Genomic DNA, 24,118 nt, shown 5'->3' with positions numbered 1-24,118 from the left:
GGCCCCCCCGCCCAGGCTGCCCGCAAGGGCTCCCGAGGGCAGAGGGTGCTCTGCTGCCGGAATAGTCAAAAGACAGTCTCCAGCGTCCCACCCCCTTCCCTCCCCGACATTCTCGCTGCCAAATGAAATCTGGCAGCTTCTGAAAATAGCTCAGTGCTGCAGCAGGCTCTCTGCCCGCCCTTCAGCAGGCTGGCATGCAGCTGGGGGTGGCCACTGTGGGCAGACGCTGGTGCACGCGGGGCCTGGGGGTGGGTGTCACACACACAGTGCACTGGGCACCCCAGAGCTGGTGGCATGAGACAGCTGCCATTCCTCCACTCCTCTGACCTTTCCACGCCTGGCAAGGCCACAGTGGCCCTGGAGTCAGCCTGGCATGTTTACCAAGCCTGAAGGGGGTGCAGTCACTAGTAGGTGTGAGCAACTGCCCTTGGGCCACTTTTGTCCACTCGTGTAGACAGAGAAACCTAGGAACCAGGAGAAAATGCCAAAATGGTGTTTATTAATATCTAGATGTAAACCCCAGTGGTGTTTTCCTATCTGATGTGGTCTAGGGCTTCCCAGCCAGAGAGAGGGGTCAGGAACCAGGATGTGTATCAGGCACTTGTCAGGTCCATATCCGGCACTGAGAACCCTGAGGCTACTCTGGGCAGTGTGGGCCTGGGTAAACCTGGACCAGCAAGGAAGGTCCTCTCTTGTCCCACTCAGGCTGAAGCCAGGACCCAGAACCAGACCTTCTAACATCACTCAGCAGCCCTCTACTGCCTCAGGTCTGACCTGGAGTGTAGAAAGAGACTCCTGATTAACGCGAAGCCTCTTGGTCCTGTCCTCAGCCATCCACCCTCAAAAAAGTACACCAAGAGACAGTCCCTGCCATCAACCAGGACAAGGTGGAGGATGAACTGTTACAGAGAGAAGCTTTCCTGCCTGGGATCCGGTAAGCGGGTGGGGGCAGGAGAACTGTGCTGGCTTTTGTCACAGTGACAGTTTCCAAAGTAGAAAAGGGTTAAAAATACCTCCCACCCTCACCTGAGATGAGAAGCCACTCTTTGGGTAAAGGGTAGTAACAGGATCACTAGGCCCAGGGACTCTGCAGAGAGAGAGCTCCAAGGGGCCTGTGGGATGGGGTTGCAGCAAGATAGGGCTGGACCCCCCAGCGAGGCAGGCAGACTGACCCTGGTGCCTCGAGGAGACCAAAGGGAGGAATCCTGAGAGGGGCAAGTAGTGTGAGGGAGACAAACCTCTCCAAGGAGGCAGAGGTGGACCCTCCATTGGCCCTTCTCCCTCCCTTACTCTCTTACTCAGCATTCAGAGACAGCAACTCGGTCCCTGGTCACCATAGCAACCAATGGCCAGATGCCTTTCCCAAGGCCAGGCCCATCTGCCTACCCTACAGAGGGGGTATCTCCATGGGAGGAGGGAAGCCTGCCACAACCCCCAGTAGCCTAGAAGCCTAAGGCCATGTCCCAGCGCAGAACAGACCTATGTCTCACTGGGGCCACTCTGGCCAAAGTCTCTGCAGCTGAGGCAGGTGGCTCCCTAACTCCCAGGCTCTGGGCCCTGTCTAATGAGGTTTGGAGTCAAGGTCTGCCATCCTGATGTTCCAAGTGACAAATTAAAACACAACAAAAAATGATCCTTTTGTTACAAATAATGACCCCAGGCCCTCTGGGTCAGGGCCACAGCACACTCGGATCTATACGCCACACCAAGAGGCCCAGCTCATCCAAGGCCCCATGAGCTACTGGTTGTTGCAGCCCTGTGAGGCTGAGGAGCTGCCTGCCTGCTTCTTTCTCCGCTTGTTGAGCAGTCGATTGTTAGAGGTCTTCAGGTCCTTGATCTGCACCTGGTCATAGTCCACACGCATGGTTGCCAGGGCACTGGTCATCTCCTCCTGCGGACAGATACCCACGGAGGTCAGGACATACTGGCCTCAAGAACCATCACCCTCCTGCCTCTAGCCCCTTACTAATGTCAGTGAGGGCAGTGACAGCCTTTATTGCCCAAGCGCCCAGCACTGGGCCATCCCCTTGTGTCACATAATCCTCACTACAGTCCTTTCTGGTGGACCCTGAGCTTATCCACTAAGGCACAGAAAGTATAGTGACTCCCTGGGACCACACTAGTGTAAGTAGGAGAGGGACCTTGGCCAATGTCACCTGCTAAGAACCATAGGCCTGCAGGGGACATCATCTTGAAAGGCACCCAGGACATGAAGCTTGGAGATTGTGTCCAGGGTATCCTGGGGCTCTGAGCTGCTGTCCCATGTGCTCAAACCTGGCTTCCGCTAAGTCTAAAACCAGGCTGACCACTCTCCAAAATAGAAACTGTAGGGGGGTTATGGCCAAAGCCCCTTCACTAAGCCCCTGGCCCAAAGTCCCTGTGAGCCAGGAGCACCATCCTGAATGCAATAACACAGCCCAGTGCTCTGAGTGCCACAGTTGGACACCAGTGCAGTCAGGTGTCCTGTGTCTAGGCATGGGGGAGTGGCTGATGACGCAGGATCTTGGTAGCCACCACCCTGGAGTCCCTTTTTCCAAACCCCAGGAAGCTGTAAGGAGACTGAGGCAGCATCCACCTACCTTGACCTCATCCCAGTGGTCTCTATCCTCCTGAAGCACTCGGGCCGTGTGGAGTGGGGTCTGTGGCACCACCATCGATTGCTGGAAGGAGCCCCAAGCCCATGGATTAGAACCTGCAGGCACCTGGGACAGCAATGGCTCCCCACCCCACCCCCTTTCTTCCTGTCTTAGATGGGACATCCAAGGCTCAGGGAGGCAAAGGAGCCTGACTGAAGCAGTGGCAAAGTCAGGCTGTTGGTGGGGTCCTGTCACACATCTGTGGCCTGCCCCAGGACCTCCAGAGACATCACCCTCCTCCTACGGCCCCACTCCAGCTTGCCACTCTGCCCACCACAGGGCACAGAGGCACTCACATTGATCCAGGGATGGTTCATGAACTGTGTGATGGTCAGCCTCTCTGTGGGGTCTGTCTTCAGCAGGAGGCGGATCAGCTGCTTGGCTAGAGGAAGAATGGGGAGTGGGGAAGTTACAGAGTCCCTCAGAGTCAGTCCCCCACCCCGCTCTACATGTGTCCCCAGATTCCTAACCCATAGAAACAGTGAGCTAATAACTGTTTCTTGTTTTAAGCTACTAAGTGTTGGGAAGAGCTCATTAAGTAGCCATAGAGAATGGATACAGGGTCCTCAAAGGGAAAATATTAATAAGGGACAGGAGTTAGAGGAAATTTTGAGGAGGTGAGTTTTGAGCCCATTTGGTAGATATAGAAACTGAGGTTCAGAAAGTTTGGGTAACCTTCCTAGGGCCACACAGCTGGGATGTGGGATATGGGATGTCACACACACAAGATCTGAACGTAGGTTGCTTTGACACCAAAGTGGTATCTCCCAGAATGAAGGCTGATGGGGTCCAGTGGAGCAAGCTCACCATCCTCAGAAACCTCCGACCACTCAGGATTGGGGAAGCCATACTGGCCCAGGCGGATTCTCCTCTTCATCCCTGGGGAGATGGCCTGACCCGTGTTGGAGTAGAAGGGCGGGAAGCCACACAGGCTGCAGGAGAGTGGAGGTCATTCAGCACAGGTGTGAGGGCAGCACCAGGGCGGACCCATTCCCCTCCCCAAATCCCTGACTGGGAAGACAGGCAGCCACTATGGCAGCCACCTTGGCAAGAATACCAGCCCTCTGGACTCTGGGGTCATGCTAGGAATGCCATCTGCCCTTGGCAAGGAGAGACCTTCAGGCAGCCTGAAGGAGGGGTGTCCCCTGACCAAAAGGGAAGGGCAGCCTGCATGAAGAATGACCCACTCAAGGTTCACCAAAGGTTTGAGGGGGGCAGAGCAGAAGTGGTTCTGAGGATATGAGGAGGTAGTATAGGGGTGAAGGTGGTGGTACTCACAGGATGTACATGATGACGCCCAGGGACCACATGTCACACGACTTGTCATACTTCTCTGGACCCAAGACTTCAGGAGCTAGCAGGGCAGAGGGCACAGGAGGGCTCTTAGCCCAAAGGTCTTGGAGACCAGATAGGAGCCTGGAGCCTGAGAAAGGTGGGGAGCAGGTGCCTGGGCTGGGGGGTGGGGCAGAGCAGACTGGTGTCTGGCACCTTCTGGGAAGGCAGCATGTGTGTGAAGTTGGGGGAGGAAAAACGGCTCCCAGAAAAAATAAACCCGCTTTTAGGCTGGGCTGTAAAGAATGATAGCTTCCTAGCTTCTTCGGGCCAATATCAGCCTTGGTGAGGGAGGAGAGGGAGAGAAGGTCAGTCTGGGATTTGGTGGAGTCCAGCCACAGGTGAAGGGCCTCAGGCCACCAGCTGCTCTGTGTCCCTTGTCTCCCTAAATGTACAGCCTAGATCACGGGCAAGGAGGGGCCAAGGGTAGGGCTCTGGTTTCCACTTTCAGCTTGGCTACCATCCCATGGGGCCTTGTTCTTCCCACCTGTGCAATGATGGGCAGGCCAGAAGATTTCCAAGCCAAAATACTGCAAAACACATCCTGGTAAACAGGATACCGTTTCAGCTGTCTCAAGGGTTCCCCACCCCTTCAGCAGCTCTCTTGGAAGGCCTCCCTGAGAGAAAAGAGCCCTCTGTAAATAGAGTCATCACCCCTCTCTCACAGTAGGGACACTTTCCAGATCTGGGCTTCCCACTCACAAGGGAGCAGGGAGCTTCTCTGGAAGCATGAGTATGTGACACCCCCAAATCCCGTCCATGCCCTCGTCTAAGGGACCCTCTCCCTCAAGACAAGTGGCTGGTGCCCTGTATCCTTCTAATGTAATAGGGGAGGACTGCCTACTTTGTGAATATGAATCCCAGGAAGATAAAAACTGGAGAAAAACAACCTCGGTTGGGCTCCGTCCCGAGCTGATGGCAGCCTTTTATCACGTATATATTTAGAGCTGCTGTGATGTCATTCAGCTCACAGGCCACAGCCAGAATTTTCCTGGATCTATTTTCAAAAGCAGAAGCTGAAGTTTGGGAGAATATTTTTGCAGCCTCCGGCCCCCCACGTCACCGCCTCCATAGAATCCTTTCCTCCCTCCTTACTGGGCTTTAACCCTTTGGCTTCTGCAACCCATAGACTGCCCCACACCACAGCAGGGTCCAGTGGGAGTAGGGACATACAAACCATATCCCAAGGACTCACCCACATAATAGGGAGTGTAGCAGGGTGTCTGCAGGGCATTTTGGGTGGTCTCCTTGGCAAAGCCAAAGTCAGTGAGCTTGAGTACTGCATCTTTCTCCTTGGACGTGTACAGCAGGTTTTCAGGCTGGGCCAGGAAGATAAAACATTGGTCTGGAGTTAGGCACCAAGCAGGGGCAGAGTCCCAAAATGATCTTCAGGCAGACTTCCTTCACCCCAATCCATTCAGGAGGAACCAGCTCCATCTCACTAAAAAGACCGGGGCCCTGGTTACCAACAATGTGGGCCAAATATGGAGAAGACCAAGGTGGCTGGGAGGTAACGCCTCCTTTCACAGAAGGGAAACAGAGGCAGGTGTTCAGCCAAAGCTGTGAAAAGCCAAGTGCCACACAGAGCCCAGGGGCAGGAACTTTGAAGCCTGTGTTGGTAATGCTGCCATGAAATACCAAAATGAAGGTTCTAGGGCAAGGTAGGCTGTCATGTTGCCAAGCCCGTGTCCTGTGCCCAACCTGGAACAAGTGAGCAGGGCAGCCCTGCCCGAGGTTGCTCAGGAAGAAAGCCCCCACCACTTAGGCCCCAGGAGCTGCACAGAGGCTGTTCTTCCTGGTTGAAAAGCACAGAGAGCCTGAGGAAAAGAGAAGCGGGGAGGTCTGCATGGAGGAGGCAGTCCTGAAGCTGGTTTTTAATGAATAGGTAGGACCTAGGGCTCTGGAGGAAAGGAGAGACCCTCAAGCAGAGCTGGGGTAAAAGGACACGGTATTGGATGGAGTTCCAGTTTGGAGCCAGTGAAAGCTTTTTCTCCAGTTCTATTTGAGATGATCTGATCTTGGATTGGGATGAAAGCAGGAAAGCATGTTTAGTTTATTCAAGGGAGTCACCTCTAAAGAAGGTTTTTCTCTCCTTGGGAAAAAAAGGAAGCCAGGGCCAAAATAAAGCAAGGGTTCAGAAGGTGAGTCTTTCCTGGCTCCATGTGTATCCAGAATCAAAAGATAAATGGACTGGCAGTACTCAGCCAGAGGAGGAGCCTGATGTTGTAGCTGGGCCCTCCACTCCTCTCTGCCCAGTCTCAGGAGGAAGTAAGCCTCAGGGTGATGCTCTAAGCCTGGGGTAGAGGGCTCAGGACTCACAGATTCTGCTCTGATGGTGGCTGGCACGTGTATACATATGTGTGTGGGACTGCCTCATGCGGTTTGCATTTTATGCATCCAATCCTGATGACCTATAGGACCCAGTCCTCCCTAGATAGGACATTTGGAGAGCTGAACCTCTAGAAAGTGTCTGAATCCCATCCACTGAAAGGGCAAACAGACCCAGGAGCTGGGACTACTTCAACTGGTTCCTCCTTGCCTCCCAGCAAATGGCTTCTTTCCCTTAAAATGCTGGCGTTAGAGGGCCTAATCTACCAAAACTATGGCTGTTACTTCACAGAAGCCACAACAGTGTCAGGCAGTCCCTGTCTGAGACCTGGTACATTGCATGTTCATAAAAGTCCTTGCTGAAAGAAAGAATGAATGAATCCCAGTGTGGCATCTGTGCAGGCTTAGGCAAGGTACAATCTCTCTCTGAGACCTGTCTTCCTCATCTGTAAAATGGGTAATGGCTCCTATCTCACAGGGTTATATGAGAATTAAACAAGATGCTTGTCAGTGTCTACTGGCTTGAGGCAAGCACTCATTTATGCTTAAGCCTACTGGGATTACACAGTGTTTAAAAGAAACAAGGAGACCCATCTGGCTAGAGCAGAAGGAATATGCTGAAACCATGGGAGAAGTGGCTGAGAAGAGCAGTCTGGGCCAGGGGGCAGAGGCTTTGAATGCTGATCAAGGAAACTCGCCTCCATCTAGTGGGTACTGGGAGCCATTGAGGGTTGTGTACTCCCTTCTCTGGTCCCCCAACCTGGGTCCTAGAGCCTCACCTTGACGTCTCGGTGGGCGATGTTCCGGCTGTGCAGGAACTGGATGGCAGTGCCAATATCCCGCATGATTCCTGCAGCTTCTGCAGACATAGAGGAGGGGGCAGTGATGCCAGTCAAAAGTCGAGCAGCCTGGGGCCCCCACCCTATCACCTCCCTGGAATAGCACAAGATGGTGATAGCAGTCCTGCCACCCAGGACACCCATCCTATACCCTCACCCCCATTCATCCTAATTTCCTCTGGGGGTAGAAAGCACAGTCCCCCTCTACCTCCTTCCTCAGGCCTGGGCTACCTCTTCCCAGCTGAGATGCTCATTGGCACCAAGAGGCTTTGAGGCCTCCATCCCAAAGCCATGAAGAGTCCATCTCTGACAAGGTATTTTGAATTCATGGAACTCCTTGGGAGGATGAACACTCTATCCCACCATCTCTTATTCAGCTGCATAGACTGAGGCACAGAGAGGAGCAGGGCCTTGCCCAGCATCACACAGCAACTTTTTGTGACTCATCTCAGTTGGAACACCCCCTCTGGTCCAGCTGCATGCACATACCTCTCTCAGTGAAAGCCTGGTCACCACGCTCCTGAATCCGGCTGAATAGCTCACCACCTTCCATGCTAGAAGAAAAAAGTGACTGTAAGCAGGGAGCGGGCTAATCAAGTGTCAGCCTGCCCCTGCTCTGAATCACAGGCCCAGACCTCAGGCCCTGCCGCTCTGCCCCTGGAAACAGTCAGCATCAGCCTCCTCGTGCCTTGAAGAACTTGGTGCGTAGTGGGCCATCAGCTTGGGTGGGTTTAACTGGACTCTTAGAAATAGGGTGGGCTCCCCAGGGATCCTCACCAGGATCACTGCCCCCATCTGGTTGAGGCTTGGGCAGCCCAACCCTCCATCCAAGCCTCAGCTTCTTCATATAAGGGAGGAGATGTCAATTGTCATCATCATGACAACAGCTTTCTGAACACCTACAGGGTGTTGTACCCTGGGCAAACCCTTCACGTGCACTGCTATGTGACCCAGGGCTGGTCCCTTTACCTCTCTGTGCCTCAGCTTCCTCTTTTGTAAAATGGGATTTATAGCACCAGTGTCACAGAGTTGCACAGATTGAATAAGCAATACACATGGAGCATTTAGAATGGAGTCAGGTACAGGGTGAATACTACATTTAGATCTTCCTCCACATTTTACACGGCAGTTACAAAAATTCAGAGAGGTTAAGGGCTATCTAAAATCACACAGCCAGTGGGTAGTAGAGCCAGGATCTGAACCCCAAATCTGACTCAAGAGCTGTTAACCTATAGGATGAGGGAGGACTTAAAGGTAGGTGGGGAGGAGCTTCAGGTGTAGACACGAGGCCCAGGGTCTAAGGAAGGCTAGGGTTGAGCCACAGTGCTATTGGGAGAAGCCCAAGGTAGAAGAGGCCACTGGCTCCCAGTATCTGGAGGGACCACAGGAGTACAAACCGAGGAGGTGACTGTGTGTGTCCTGCTTCCCCCACAAATCTCCCCTGACCCACAATCAGGACTTGGCGGCTTTCTCTGACAACTCTTCCAGCCCCTCTTCCCAAAGTGAAATCACACTCAGGGAAGCCAAATTGGAGCCCCCATGGTTCCCTTCCCATCCTTGTGGGCAGCTGCACAGCTCTATGGGCAATGCCTGAAGCTGCCCCTCCATTACTCCTCAAGGGCTGGAGTGCCTCCCATAGCTGCTATCTGAAGAGCAGAGAGGGCCCCTAGAAGAATGGTGGGAGCCTGGGGGCCACAGGAGTACCAATGAGGCCAGCATACCATTCCATGACGATGAGGAGACAGCGCTTGCTGTGATGCATGTTCTCATACACGTCCAGGATGCGCACGATGTGGGGGCCTCCTGAGGCCTGCCAGTGGTGGTCCACCTCCTGCCGGGCCTTGGGGCTGTCATACAGGAGCTGAGGGCAGGTAGGCACAGAAAGTGTCAGGCTCACAGCCCACTTCTCCAGCAGCCACCCAGATAGTGCCACTGCCCTCACTTTACAGACAAGAATACATAAGCTCAGAGAGGCCTGTGACCTGCCCAAAGTCACCCACCTTATAAAGGGAAGAATGAGGATTTGAATCTAGGTTTCTCTGATTTGTGGTCCAATGGCAACAGGAAGGCCCTGGGGGTAGCTGACAGCTTAGAAAGACTCAGAGGCTAGAGAAGCCCTGCATGCCTTCTCCAGGGCAGCCAGGGAAGTGGGAGTTGAGTGGGCTTTGTAAGCAAATCACACATCAGGTATGAGACCCCAGGTCAGGGGCCACATATCCCTCGAGCTGCACTTTTGCAATGTTATGGCACAAGAGTTGTAGACCCATAGGTAGTGTCTGGGGGCAGGGGGCACCCTAGTTGAGGGAGGTAACATCCTGGTCAGGTGAGGCCTGAGTTTGGGGCTGAATTCTCCCAGTGACTCAGTGTGACCTCAGGCAAACATTCACAGCTCCAAGTCAAAGCCCACAACTCAGTAAAATGGAGTAATAACAGAGTCATCCCTATAGGATGCATCACAGCAGGGCAGGTGGCGGGTGGGCGGGCATCAGGATCCTCATTCAGGTTAACTCAGCCCTAGGCTATGGCTGCCAACCATAATGCCAGTTGCTGGAAATGAGCAAGGCCCCCCGGAGTGGTCCTGCTCAGAGGAGGTATAGGGGAGGAGGAGAAGTCAGCATGCGGGGTGAGGTGGTCCAGAATGTGGAGAACAGGGACAAACCATCTCCCCACAGGGCTGCTCACCTGAGACCCAGCCCCATTTGTTTCCTAGTTGATCAGGGTTGAGGACCAGGGTCAGAATTCAAGCCTACAGCTCAGAGCAGTTTCATCTTGCTCAGTACCTGCAGGACCCTGTACCATCCCTGGCCTTGCCTTCCCCTCTGCAGGGCACTGTGAAGAACAGCTCTGGGACCAAGCTCTCTAGGCTAAGGTAGACAGGAGCACAGAGGAAGGCAGTAGGCTCTCATGCCTGCTGCCCCATAGCTGTTCCCCCATTTCTGCAGCAGCTAACCACGACCTAGCCTGGGGGTGCGGGGAGCTGGGCAAGCCCCTCCACCAGTTTTGGGGTCCTTGCTCCATTAACCAGTCCAGGGTGGGGGTGTGCATGGAGGCTGCTGTAGGCAGACTCCCAGCCTGGAAACCATGGGTCCTTTGCTCACGCTGCCTTTGCCTCCCAGAACATCCCTCAGTTCTCTGCCCACACAGCTCCTGAGTACCAGACTCTTGCTTGCAGTGCTGGAGGCAGGGGCTCAGTCACTCCCACTCACCACACTACCTGAGGTGGCTGTAGCCAGGGGTACCCCAGTTTTAGCCACAGGACCCAGGATGTACCATCCTCCGTCCCTGCTCTGTTCCCTCTACACCTCTTTTCTGTGTGGCCTCCTTACACTTCTCCCTGCCCCTTGCTATCTCTTGCCCAGTCTGGTCTGACTTGATTGTGTCCTGGAGGGGTCTTCAGACTGGCTCCAGGACCCCCTCTTCACTCTGCCCTGCTACTAGCATCTCACTCCTACACCAGAGTCCTCTCTCTTCTCTCATAAAATCCCAAGCGCACAGCTGGAACACTCCTAGTGAGGTCCTCGGCCCTACCTATCCTTGCCCCAACCCCTTAAATCCCCTCCCCCATGGCTCCAAATAATAGCCACCACCTCCCCTGCCATTCAGGGCTTGCCTTCCTCTCATTGCCTGCTACCTTTGGCTCCTAACCCTTCCTGTTCTGGTCAGAATAATGTACTTACCAGGCCCAAACAGCCTTACTCTATGCCTATGCCACACGCACCATTGCCCCTCTCCTTCCCCATTGGGCCAACTCCCTCTTTTTGAGGAAACTTCTGGGCTCAGCTCAGATGTCTCCTTGTCTGCAAAAACCTCCCAGCACCTCCCCCTGTGGTTTTTGCCTCTGTACCTCCAATCAGGCTGAAAGCAGTTTTAGAGAAGAGGCAGGGCAGGTCCAGCTGCAGGTCCCTGGCTGGGGCCAACAGAAAACACTGAGCTCCTGAACAAACAAAAGACGGGCGGGTGGGCACAGTGCTAGAAGGGAGGTGTGGGAGAGAGTGGGGGGAAGGGAGTGGATGGCCAAGGAGGGCCAGAGGGCCTCATGGCCTAAGACTGTACCCTGTGCTTTGCTGAGGTGGAGGAGCAGGTGGAGCTGCCCTGAGTTGGAGCCTCTGAATGGCTCCCACCCTACTCAGTCCATATTTAGGAACCCATTTCCCACACGGATTAAAATAGTCCTTTTCTGAGTGCCAAGGCCCTGAGAACAGGCACAGGGGTGGAGATAAGGCTGCCCCCAGAAGACACAATAAATGCCTCCACTGACTTCTCTGCAGGGGAGATCACAGGGGCCAGAGCCGTGGACCTGGTCCCACCCAGGCCCAGCTATCAAGAAATCTCCTGGGCTGTCACTCTTAATCCCTTGGGTTGGCTTTGAGTGTGGCCCCAAACCTCTTAGAGCCTCAGTTTCCTCATCTTTCTTCTCCATAGCCAGAGCCTTCTCCTCTTCCAGGAGTCCCCCCAATGTCACCTCTTCTCAGAAGCCCTCCCTGACCACCCCGACTAAAGAGGACCTCAAGAGTTCCTCATTCTCCCTTCACCCTTTTTCTTTTTTTATACATGTGTTTTGCTCATTAAGGTATACTTCACATACAGTAAATTGCACAGGTCTCAAGAGCCCAGCTCAATGAGTTTTGACAGCTGCACACCCCCGTGACCCACACCCCCATCAAGATAGAAACACTTCCAGCTCCCCAGCAAGCTCCCACGTCATCACCCTTTTTACCTCCCTCCTGTGCAGCACTGGCTCACAACCTACAATTAGCTTGTTCCTTTGATAACTCTTTAAACAAACACACATATAGATATTGCACTTTCAATGTGCCTGGCTCTGTTCTGAGCACTTTATAAATGTTAGGAGCAAGGGGTTTTGTTATCACCATTCTTTAGCTGAGAAATGGAGGCACAGAGAGGGAAAGTAACTGGTCCCAGGCCACACGGCTGATTCCCCAGCCAGGCTGGCACCATGCTGCCTCCCTCATGAGACTGTGGGCCCACAAGAGCATGGCCAATCTGCCTAGTCACCTGTGGGTCCCAGTTTCTGGGCCTGGCACAGAGTACTGGCTCAGATAATACTTGTATATTTATTGAACAAGTAAACCTAGAAAGTGGAGATAAGAGGATGAAACCCTCACAACTCACCATGAGGACAGAATAAGATTAAATTGAGGAGGACCCAGGAAAGCTCAACAAATGGTGAACCAGATTTTACCACCTCTTCCAAGGAGCCCATCCTGACTGCTCCAGCCCACAGGCTATTGCTATAAACTGGCTTCAGTCATGCAGGTACATGAGTCCATACAATCCTTCATAAAAGATGTCTCCAAGCAAGAGCCCCTTTTTCCCAGGCATAGAAATGAGCACAGGGGTAAGATACAGGAGGCTCAGGTTCTACTCTTACTCTCAGTGTGACCTTGGGTGGTTCCTTTGCGTCTCTGGGCCTCAGTTTCTCACAGAGAGAAACTATGGGGTTTGGGCTAGATTGGGAGAAGGGAATCTCTCAGGGGTTCAGAGGTGCAAAGGTCAGAAGCTCCTTGCAAAGTAACTACCATAGCCCCACTCCCACATCACTGCCTTCATGGAGCGGCCCCTGAGTCTCCACGGACACCTATCCAAATACCTGAACCTCATGGGGGCCACCTGGTCCCTAGTCACAGCCAGGAAGAAAAGAAGGGGGTAGTCACCTCATCAGATCCCCCACCCTTGCCTCACTCCCATCCCATGTCCCCTGGACCCCCCAGGGGTCCACCAAAACTAAGTGTCAGTGATGGTTCCTGGGCAGCTCCAGCTATCCCCAGCAGGCACCCACATACCTGTGAGACAGAACCCTGGCTTTCTCCTAAGGGTGGGCTCCTGTCTGTACTTGAGGTGAGGGCCCCCACCACAGGTAGATGAGCATCAAATCTGAGATGACATATCCTCGAACAAATGACACCACTCTAGACTCAGGCTTTGATGAAGCAGTTTCCACCTCTCCCTTCTCCCTCACTCTCCATTGCCAAATTGTCCCCAGACCCTACAGTCAAATGGCCAAGATCCCTGCCAACCCCAGCAGACAGTAGACCCTGACAAAGGTTGAGGCAGCAGGGCCCATGCCCCTCCAGCGGCACCAGATGGAATGGGAGCCTTGGGACTGGCCAGGCTCCCTCTCTCCCTCCCTGCTGTGTTCCATCCCACCCAAGGACAGGCTTCACGTGTAGATGGAGGAGGTCCTGAGTTCAGGAGCTGGGAAAGCAATAGCAACATTTGACTGTTTGGAAAACAATTTGTAGTTGACAAAACGCTCTCTTTCCCCTTATCTCATGGGAATGCTGGTGCCGCCCTATGAGGCAAGCAGGGCGGGACCAGCAACCCCAATTTATAGACTGAGGAAAGAGAGGTTCAGGAAGATGAAGTCACTGCCCTGGGGCCACCAAGCTGGAGTGTGGCAAGGCTGAACAAGGAGGAGAAGGGACTTTTGAGAGAGTGTCCAGACAACCCCTCCCCTAGGGGAAATGGGAGGAGGGGGTGACACCAAGTTGAAGAGGCACTGGCCAAAACTACTGCTTACAAGACTCGGGAAACTTGTTCTGAAATAAACGTGTGCATAGGTGTGTGCGAGAGCAGGGGTGTGTGTAAGGATGTGCACGGGAACATGGGTACATGCATGTATAGGGGTGTGTCCCTGAGGGTGTATGGGTATAGGGAGCATGGGGGGTGGGGGAAGTGTGCAAGTGAGGAGCTGTGGGTATGCATGTGTCTCCATTCCCTGCAATAGTGACTCTGAACCCCCAGAGATGGGAACCACCCATCTGTCCATCTATTCATCCAACATTTTCTATCTCTCTGAAGTGCCTACCAGAGTACTGGACACAGAGAGGTGCCCAAGAAAGACTGGAGGTCTTGCTACCACAACTCAACCTGTGACAGCCTTGCCCAAGCAGGTGACCAAGCCCAGACCCCTCTGCTCAGACCTCCTCTCTCACTGAGGCCCCATCTTCTGCATCACCTCACGTTGCCCAGAGCTGTAAAAGCACTCTGTCTGCTTTCCTAGGGCATCAAACAGAGCTGGGATGTCTGCAGTGGCTCTGTGAAGACGCAGTTTTGGGACAAGCCCCAACACCCTACTACCGCCACCTCCCAGCCCCAGAAAGGCCATCCACCCAGGCCCATATGCTCACCCACATATCTAGTGTCCACATCCAGCTAACCCCAGGGCTGGGCTCTTCTCAGGTAAAAGTGTTCACACTATCTCCATCTGTCTCACACACAGGAAGTCCCAAGGCCACCAGCCTGGACAGGCAGCCTCCCCCACCCCACCCCACCCCCCACGCTCCCAGCCAGTTAACCTGCAGCCTGGGCCAAGCTGCTGTGTGGCCTCTAGGGGAACACCCACTCCTTCCGGGGAAAGAGAGCTGGCTTGCAATCTCTCCCATCAGTGAGGCACTAACAAATTAAGAAATATTAACTCTGGAGTTCTTGACAACCCACGGCTTGAGAGACATCATTCTTACAGCAAAGGGAATCTCCTGGAAGCCAGGTATCCAGTTGTTCTCACTGTCCAGTGAGCCACTAGAAGTCTATTATTTCCACTCCTCTATTCATTTGACAACATGATTTCAGGCATTTTATAATCCTAAAGCATGACAAATAAAACAAAAAACATCAGATTCTCTTTAGAATGAAGAGAAAAATTAAATATACCAGACACCTATGTAACTAACTCATAACTACAACTGAAAATACAATTTAATTCTGATGGGAGTTTTGGCAAAGAAGAAAACCAGATAGGTTCTGCTGCTTTTATCACCCCATGAAGAGAAGCACAGACATTCCTTGAACTTTTTTCAAGACGAAATTCTTTTTCTTTTTTAAGATTTTTCTTTTTTATTTTTTCAATGTTTATTTTTTTGAGAGAGACAGAGACAGAGCAAGAGCGGTGGAGGGGCAGAGAGAGAGGGAGACACAGAATCCAAAGCAAGCTCCAGGCTCTGAGCTGTCAGCACAGAGCCCAATGTGGGGCTTGAACTCACAAATAGTGAGATCATGACCTGAGCCAAAGTCAGATGCATAACCAACTGAGTCACCCAGGCACCCCTCCAAGACCAAATTCTTAAAGGGATTCTGCATCAGACCTTACATGAGGGGAAAGTGTGACATTCTGAAAACGCCTTTGACAATAATTTTCCAAGATACAGAAAGATTCGCATGAAACTATCTGATAATAAACTCCCTCCTAAAGACTAAGGCCAGCACTTGGCATTGTAGCCTGGCACATCCACCAGGAGGCTGAGATAACATCACCAGACCCTTTATTTTCTGGGGAATCTCAGCTTTGTTCTGTGCCAGAGTATGGAAAAGAGAGAGGTAGAAGGACTGGTATGTCCCTAACCCCTATCACATCTTCTCCCACTTGGGGGTCTAGTCCCAGCCTCAGGCAAGGGCAGACCAGAATGCTGAAGAGCTGCATTTCTGGGCTATTGATTACATCATGTTCAACACCCAACACTCGGGCCGCAGAATTGGACAGAATGTTATAGGAAAATACAGGTTTTAAAATCACATTTTGTTCACTGTGGGGAAACCTCTATTCTCTACAGAGAGAGGCTATGGATAAGAAAAAGCACTTTGAAGCAGCACCAGATCCAAGATGGCGGCCGGCAGGAGGCTGATGAAGGAGCTTGAAGAAATCCGCAAATGTGGAATGAAAAGCTTCTGGAACATCCAGGTTGATGAAGCTAATTTATTGACTTGGCAAGGGCTTATTGTTCCTGACAACCCTCCATATGATAAGGGGGTCTTCAGAATCGAAATAAACTTTCCAGCAGAGTACCCATTCAAACCACCAAAGATCATATTTAAAACAAAGATCTATCACCCAAACATCAATGAAAAGGGGCAGGTCTGTCTGCCGGTAATTAGTGCTGAAAACTGGAAGCCAGCAACCAAAACCGACCAAGCAATCCAGTCCCTCAGAGCACTGGTGAACGACCCCCAGCCCATGTACCACTTCGGGCTGATCTAGCTGAAGAATACTCTAAGGACCGTAAAAAATTCTGTAAGAACACTGAAGAGTTTACAAATAAATATGGGGAGAAGCGACCTGTGGACTTAACTCTGCTGCAACTGACTCCAGCGAATGTGAGTGGAGACCCCGAGCAGCACATTCAGACACCCCGCAAAGCAGGACTCTGTGGAAAATTGACACGTGCCACCGCCTGGCATTTGCTTGTGGCACTTACTAACTTTCTACAGTTTTCTTAATCAAAAGTGGTCTAGGTAACCTGTAAAGAAAGGACTAAAAATTTAAGCTGTTCATAAATAAATAAATAAATAAATAAATACACACACACACACACACACACACACACACACACACACACACTTTGAACTTACCACATTCCCTCTTTGACAAGAATGTTCAACTCAGCCATATCTAAGATCCCTTCTGGCTCCCAGTCTGATTATTTGGTATTATTTTTTTCCCAAGGTGACAGATCTCTAATTTTATGAGAAACACATGCCACTGGAATGGCAAGATTCATTTTATAGCCAGCTGTTGAGACCACCCCTGCCTTGTGCTGCTAACACCAATGAGGGCCACCCCTGCTAGCCCCTGACCCTTGCAAGCTGCTCTGTCCACTCAGAATGGTAGCCATAGCCTCAGAGATGGGATGGGATGGATTGACCTCAAGTTCAGGATTCAGAAGCAGGAATTTCCTTCTTAAGGCCTCAGTATCTTCTTATAAAGCCAGAGCCATGCCCCTCTTCCCCTCACTCACTGCCTCCACTCCCCCACTCCCATCCCCATCCAAGGACACTAGTGCTGTTTGGAGAGGTGCCGGCAGTGTCAAATCTAACTTTTTAGCCACAGCTTCAAATTAGAGCATCAGACGTGTGCCATTATTCTCTCACACACTCATTTCCCCAGCTTTTGTAGCTCATTAAAGGAACTAATGGAACCAATTCTGCAGCTATGCATTAGTTGGCTTCATGCCAGATCAGACCTCGCTTCATTAAGTTCTGACCATATCTTGTCCTCCACTTGCCCTGTCCATTTACCTCTCCTCCTCAGAGGCTAAGTTCCAGGGAGGTCAGCTTGCATGACACCACAGACCCCAAATGCCCAGGCCCCAGCTGGATGCTCGGGGACTGATAGAGTCAGATCAGTTTTAGCAACCCCTTCATGACAACTGTCTCCCTGGTGCTCGGCCAGCGGTGTGTTGGCCACAGCATTTGGTCATAGACATCAAGACATCACCTCATTCAGTGCTCACCATATCATGAGAAGAACCAGTTTCATCCTTTTAACTGTGGGGAAACGGTGATTCTGAGAGGTTAGGTGACTTGCCCAAAGTCACACAGCTGGGCAGTGACAGTCAGGACTTGAACCTGCCTGTTGGTATCTAGGCAGTGGGGACCACGCAGATAGCTGTTTTGCTCCTTTCATATGTGGGGTTTGGCCCCATACCCTGGCCGAGGGTACTCAGTGGCCGAGGAGACTCAGGCTCAGGGAGGTTTTGGGGCTTCTCGGGGTCTCATGGCTTACATATGTAAGCCACCTCTGGCATCCAGGAGTCTTTTGGGAACCAAGATTCAACCCTCATGCTCAGGGAGGCCTGCCCATTTTACAAATCCCTTCCCTACTTCTGCAAATATTTACTGGCCCTGCCTGAGGGCTAGGCCCAGAGATAGGGCTGGGAATGCATCCACAGGCAGTCTGTCCTCAAGGATTTTGGGTTTTATTGATGAGTTATTGCAAATTAGGGTACTTGGTGAGGATATAAGCCCTAGGGAACTAGTCCTGGCTCCTTCTCTCCTGTTTCTTTTCTTTCTAGATCCAGAACCTGGCAGAGCAGGCAAGGTGGGGAAGCCTAGCCAAGGGAGCCTAGGAATAAGGGGAGCCTCCAAATAACCCCCTTCTAGGCCAAGGCCAGAGCACCTGATCACAGGGAGTGAAGTGCGGGGACGAGGGTAGGACAGCTGATAAGCTGGGAGCTTCCCTGACCATCTCCCTAGGATGGGAGAGGGTGGCTGAGGCTCCAAGCTGGCTGTCTTCCCAGGAACCTCTGCAGACAGGAGATCCGACACACATTTGGAAATTGTCGAGTCAGGAACGCAAGACTCCTTCAATTTGCTAAATTTTGATGGCCTCAGTTTATCTGTTTCCCACCAGCTACAGACAACTTGGAAACAAAGGCAGAAGTGCCAGGTCTGGGGAGAGGTGGAGATGGGTAGGAGAGGGGAAGAATGCTTCCAGAAAGAGAGAGCTGAGCTGGGCTCCATGGCAGGGAGGGACAGAGACAGCAGGAACATAAGTGTGGGCTGGGCAAGCCCAGAGATCCCAGTACCCTAGGCTGGGAGCCATGTAGTATGAAAGACTAGCTATGGGCACGGGACTCCAGGTCAGACAGACCCGGATGCCAGAAGCAGAGGTCGCTTCCATCCTCCACTTGCCTATAAGCTTTGGGCAGACCATTCAACCTCTCTGAACCTCACTGGTCCAATCTGGAAAATGGGAACAGAGACAGTATGCAAGTTCCCAGATGGCCATGAAGATGGAATGAGAATACACAGAGGGCTTAGATTAGCACAGTACCAAGTGCATACTGAGTGGATATGGGCTTCAAGGTTTGCTTGGCTTCAGGATTCCCCTGGGTCTGCCCTCAGGTGGCCCCACACTCTTCATGTCCCTGTTCTTCAAAACTTGGGGAAATCCAGATGCAGCCTCTGGCACCCAGAGGGATCCCAGCCTCTGGAATCCAGCAGGTCACAGAAAATGGTCTCAAATCCTGAGAGGGGCAGGATTAGACCTGGCTTTGCAAAAATTAATGAAAAATCAAGAGTCTATGGATTCTGTTTTGCTGTGAAAAGCTCAGTGAGGAGGGGAAAGACCGTTCCTGGTGGTGAGAGGATGAGAAGGCTAATCTCAGGGGAGAGACCCTGGGGTCAGGTGGGGAAGCAAGGTGGAGAGCTGGGGACCCAAGCCAGGGAACTCACCCAGCTCTCAGCTTGGCAGACTAGAGGAGAGGCATATCTTCACTCCCTCAAGTGGAAGCCACCTTTATACCCTCAAGTCCTCCATACATCCTTTTGAGCAAAGTCCCCTTCTGCAAAATGTGCAGTGACCTTGGGGCTTATTCCTTAATTTCTCTGAGCCCCAGTTCCCCATCTGTGGTGTGCAGGCTCCTCACACATGGCAATGGGGACAGGAGGACAGGCTGGTCTGGAACTACCAACATCTACTTCACAGGTGGAAATAGGGGCCCAGAGAGAGCTACAACCTTCACACAAACACACCCCGCTCAAAGATTACACATGAAGTGGCAGGACAAGAACTCCCTCTGCCCCAGGCAGGTATCAGATCCCAGCATTCTCCCCACAGCCTTCTGACAGTGGGGGGTTTGGGGGGAGGAGCTGAGGTGCCTTGTGAGGTCCCTGAGTACATACTCAGAGGGTACAGGTTCTATTATCCTCCTTTAACTTCTTAGAGGAAAAAAGCATTTTTCTGTCAAAATCAGCTACATAATTAGTGAAACATTACCCTGGTTCTATTTCTCCTATGACAGTGTAAAAATGAGACATTTTCACCCTAAGACTGGAAGATTTCAGCAAATACAAATGTTTTATTCTAACCTCAGAAGCAATGTTCCTTCAATGGTCCCTCCTCATGAAGACTCCCACCTCAGCCAGTGTGTGTCCCACATTATGCCACAGTGATGCCTACATAGCTGCTGGGGCTACAGAGGGCAGTGGCCACCTTCCCTAAGCAAAAGGTGACCAAGGCAAGTGAGGATATGACCAGGGCACCCAGCAGGCCATGCCCCTGGCCAGCCCTAGAGATAGGAGATTCAGAACCCCTGAGATTCTGTCCCCCTGGAGATGTCACAAAGATAACAAAGGAATAAATGTGTGTGGGAGACAGGAGGGGGGACATATTGGACTACTCCAAGAGGCACAGTGCAAAGACCCTAGGGAAACTTCTAACTCCATCCCCCAGACCTGCTCTTCCTGAAGCCAACAGCCAACACTGTATCTGCTGGCATCGCTCTCAATTCACTTGGCTTCATCCATGTCCCTGCAGCTCCCCACACAGGCTCGGGTGAGCACAGGCATCCATTACCTTACTCAGTCTTCTCCCAGGAGAGGCAGGGGCAAGTGGCTTCCAATCTCCATTGGTGCCCCCCAGCACCACCACCACCCCCCCCCCCCCCCGCGCCAGCCCCTCTCTCTTCTGCTCCTGTTCAGCTAGAGGGCTCTGAGGGTTCCCACACCCAGCCAGCTTCTGGGAAATTTTCCTGGTCTCTGACAATGCCATGGAGCCATAGCCATGAGGAAGGGGAAGTCCTCTGAGAGACCAGGGTAGTAACCTGGCAGCACTGAGGGACACTCCTGTCATAGGAATGGGCAAACAGTGACTCATCCCCATTCTCTCAGGCCTCCCTAGGGTAAAGATGCACCCTGGTACAGGCTCAGCCTGACTAAAGGCTTGAACTGGGCAATGGAGTACAGTGGAAAAAGTTCTTCAAAGCTGAGTCATAACCCCAGAGCTCCTGTCCCTGTCACACAGCTGACTGTTCCCCTGGCACATTTACTAGCTAGCTCAGGAGTGGCACCTTGGGGCCCCCTCTAGCCAGTCTCCACGCTGCCTGTCTACTTGTGCCACTACCTGCCTGTCTGCTTCCCCAGCACTGCCCACGATCACTGCCCACCAAAAAAGTCTTCACTGCTAGAAGCGGGGGACCTTGTCAAGCAGAGCAGCCAGCTCCTCATCTTATAGATGGGTAGACTGTGACCTAGGAGAGAGGTCTGGCTCCTGATCCCCAGGGATAGCTGCGAGCCACAAGTTGGCTGCCCACAGGCCAGGGTTCCAGCCCAGCCAGGGCATGCCCCTGCTCTGTGACTCTGAGTGAGTTACTTTGCCTTTCTGAGTCTCGGTCTCTGCATCCATGACACTGGAGTGATACAACCCATTCTTAGATTCTTCTGTTTGTGGTTAGTGTGTAGGAAGCACTCAAGGGATAAGTGGGTGCTCTTATCCCATCCCCCACCCCCAACTCCTACTCTGTGTGCCATTGCCTGCCAGAGAGCATGGAGAGTACTTGCCAGTCCCTCTGTCACAGCCTGAGAAGGGGGATTAAACTTTATGTTGGGGGAACACCTACAGAACAAGTTGTGAGCCCCTTGTTGGAGGCTGAACCCTTAGGAATGGGGTGATGAGTGTGGCAGCTCCAGGCCCTGGACCATTACACCCCTGAAAATAGCCTCTGAGGGTCAGTGAGGTGAGGGGGTCAGGTTCAGGGTGCAGGCTAGAGAGTCAGATGTTCTGGGGTGCTCATCCCAGCTAGTATGGGGCAGCCCATAGACAGTATTGGCTTCTAGAGTAGAGGTAGGTTGCATCTAACATTCAAGCCCTCCCAGACTCTCCACAAGTTCCTCCCACTGGCTCTGAGGCCCTGGCTCAGACCCCAGCTCCTCTCCTCAGTCTCAGCCAGAGAATCTTTGGGAGTCACAGTGCTCCTGGTCTCACACTGTTGTCCTGAGCAAAAGTCTCAAACCACTGAGCCATAAAAGAAGACCCAAAGGTGGAGGCCACAGTTGAAACTAACTTCTCACACTCCACAGAAGACACCTCGGGTTACAAGCTTGGCCCAAATGTTCCTGACTCCACTGCTCTGGCTGCCAAGGCCACCAGCAACTGGTCAAGGCCAGCAGCAGGAGGGGACATTGTGAGTGGCATGGGCACAGCCAGATGCTCCTCTTTCCTGCCCTACACCTACCCTACCCTGTTGGAGGGAGACTTTCAGAGTGACTAGGATGAATTCCCAGCACCTGGCCAGCCCCATCTGTCCTATGCCTGCCCTCAGCCTGCGGGCTGCAGAGAAGAGGCCCAGCTAAGCCTGAAACTCCTCAGACAGAAAGTGGCAAGGTGAGAGAGGGGAAGGACTAAGTGACAGCAGGAGAAACAGAGAGGGGAAAGAAGAAATGGACGAGACAGAACAGAAAGTGCCATAAAGAGAAAGCAGCAAGGACAAAGCCCTAGCCTTAAAAAAAAAAAGGCAACCCTAATACCAAACACACAAAAAAAAACCAAAATCAATATTCTCAGCATCTCTGGCCTGTCCAGTGCTAAAAAGGCCTCCTGAGGCTCCTTATTCCCCCAAGCAGCAGCCTCCTCTCATACTCCTGCTCTAAGCAAAACCCCCATGGTTCCCAGCAGCAGGACTTTATTCACAATCACACAGGGCCTAATCCACTTAATTCCAAAAGGGTGGGAGGGTAGGGGGTGGGGGAGTCCAGGATACAAAGTTCCTTTCACACTATTCTTTCTCACCCCACAAAGGGCTGGCTTCCCCAGGTGCAAGATGAGCCCAAGGGAGTCCTCATAAAGACTGATAACACGCCACCAAAAAATGCACTCAAGCAGCCCCAAATGAGAGCTCTGCCCTCTAAGAGTGTCTACTGGCCTGTGCTGTATCATAGCAGGAACACAGGGATAGGTACAGCCACCAAGACTGAATCTTCCTTCCGGCCACATGTTCAAACCCAGGGTTCAAGTACACCACAGAGATGATGATTTTGCAAAAGATTCCAAAAGTGCCTTTTTGTCCAGGGTCACTCAGGGAGAAGGTGGCAGGAAGGATTTCAAGCCCAGAGCCTTGCTCTCTCTCAACCCCAGGCAGCCTCTCATGTGGGAACACATAAGATCTTGAACAGACAGGAGCAGGCCAGCAGAACCAAAATTCTCCTAGAGAATCACGGGAGCCAGTGAAAGCCATGTTCTTATTGTCCTAAGAGCAGGAGACCCACCCATGCAGGAGGGCTTGGTGCACACTCTTACCACACCTACGGCTGACTGCAGTCTTCAGCTCTTGCCTGGTGACCATCACCTTTGGACACATACATGGCAGCCAGTCACGAGGCTGGAACCAAAGGAGGTGGGGGGACTGCAAAGCCAGATGCTCCACCTGCTGCCCACTCACAGGGGTATCCCATGATGATATCCCAAGGAGGCCCTTGGAGAGAAAGATGAGGGATCCATGCAGGGAACTCACTTCCCCAAGTACAAACCTCAGCAGAGACATGACAGACCTCTGTCGTTACAGACACCGGGCGCTTCCCACACAGCCTGAACTGAATGACAGCCCAGGTGACCCAGAAGCTCCTCGAGCACCCTGAGCAACAGTGCTCTACAATGGTTCTGATGATGTTCGAAAGAAAGCTCTGGGGGAAGGAGGGAGGATTTTTGCCCACTTTGTGAGGAAGGATACCAAAGATAGACAGAGGCCCCTAGGGGTGAGGTATGAATCTGAGTTGTGGGCAAATGGAGAGGGAAAGTGGCTGCCCTTTCTCAAGGCCCTTCTTCCACAGAGCCCTCAGTCCCTCTATGGCTCCCCAGGGTTTATTGGGGTCTGGACACCTGCCCTGCTGAGATCAGCCACGTCCTGCCAGGACACACGACTGTGAGTAGTGTGTTGAGCTGGTAGGTGTTGAGCTGTCCAAACCAGCATGCTGTCACACACACCCCGTGCCCTCCTCTGTCATCCACATCCTTCTCAGATCAGAGGCCTGGATTAAAGCTGGCGGTCTCTTCCAGGAAGTCTACCCTGGCTGGCCCAGCCCTGACACAGTTTCCTCTCGCCCACTCACCAACCCGACTTCCTGCCTGTGGCAGCCTGGACTCTGCTGGGCTGGGCTTGTCTGAGACTCAAAAGGCTTGAGACAAACCACACAACCTTTCTGAGGCAGTCCCACAGCCGTCATGGCCCTTGTGTGCTGGCCTGCAGGACTACTTGTCTGCTCACAAGCAGACAGTCTTACACAGTGAGGAGAGCTGGGCAGATAGAGACAAATACCAGCAGCATCACTTGGGGCCCAGCTGGGGCTATCAGGGCTCCCAGTGGAACCACAGAAGATGATGACAGCACCCTTCCAGGGGCCAAGTCTTAGAAACCATCCCCTGTCCCCATAAACTAGCATGAGGCACAGGGTGACTTAAATGCTAAGACTCTG

General features: G+C 52.5%; 1 protein-coding gene and 1 pseudogene across 4 annotated transcripts in view; one reads left to right on the top strand and one right to left on the bottom strand.

Moving 5' to 3' along the window:
- Positions 1 to 478: 478 nt before the first annotated feature.
- Positions 479 to 24,118, bottom strand: part of MAPKAPK3 (MAPK activated protein kinase 3) — a 28,937-nt gene continuing 5,297 nt past the window's right edge. For 3 of the 4 annotated variants that reach the window (XM_047094969.1, XM_047094968.1, XM_047094970.1), the window contains exons 3-11: positions 8,857 to 8,996; positions 7,625 to 7,689; positions 7,076 to 7,155; positions 5,164 to 5,287; positions 3,915 to 4,059; positions 3,444 to 3,568; positions 2,933 to 3,018; positions 2,580 to 2,660; positions 479 to 1,891 (exon numbers count right to left, since the gene is read on the bottom strand). In XM_047094969.1, the coding sequence (XP_046950925.1) occupies positions 1,739 to 1,891; positions 2,580 to 2,660; positions 2,933 to 3,018; positions 3,444 to 3,568; positions 3,915 to 4,059; positions 5,164 to 5,287; positions 7,076 to 7,155; positions 7,625 to 7,689; positions 8,857 to 8,996 (999 nt within the window). In that variant the 3' untranslated portion in view covers positions 479 to 1,738. The remainder of the gene's footprint in view (positions 1,892 to 2,579; positions 2,661 to 2,932; positions 3,019 to 3,443; positions 3,569 to 3,914; positions 4,060 to 5,163; positions 5,288 to 7,075; positions 7,156 to 7,624; positions 7,690 to 8,856; positions 8,997 to 24,118) is intronic. The other variant, XM_047094971.1, reaches the window with a different exon arrangement.
- Positions 15,756 to 24,024, top strand: LOC124524987 (ubiquitin-conjugating enzyme E2 L3-like; annotated as a pseudogene).

Source organism: Lynx rufus, unplaced genomic scaffold (genome assembly GCF_022079265.1).
Source record: "Lynx rufus isolate CCGP_SWC_20201006 ecotype Redwood Valley unplaced genomic scaffold, mLynRuf1.p SCAF_4, whole genome shotgun sequence".
Lineage (NCBI taxonomy): Eukaryota > Metazoa > Chordata > Mammalia > Carnivora > Felidae > Lynx > Lynx rufus.
The sequence above is the reverse complement of the archived record's forward strand: the minus strand, read 5'-3'. Positions and strand labels throughout refer to the sequence as shown.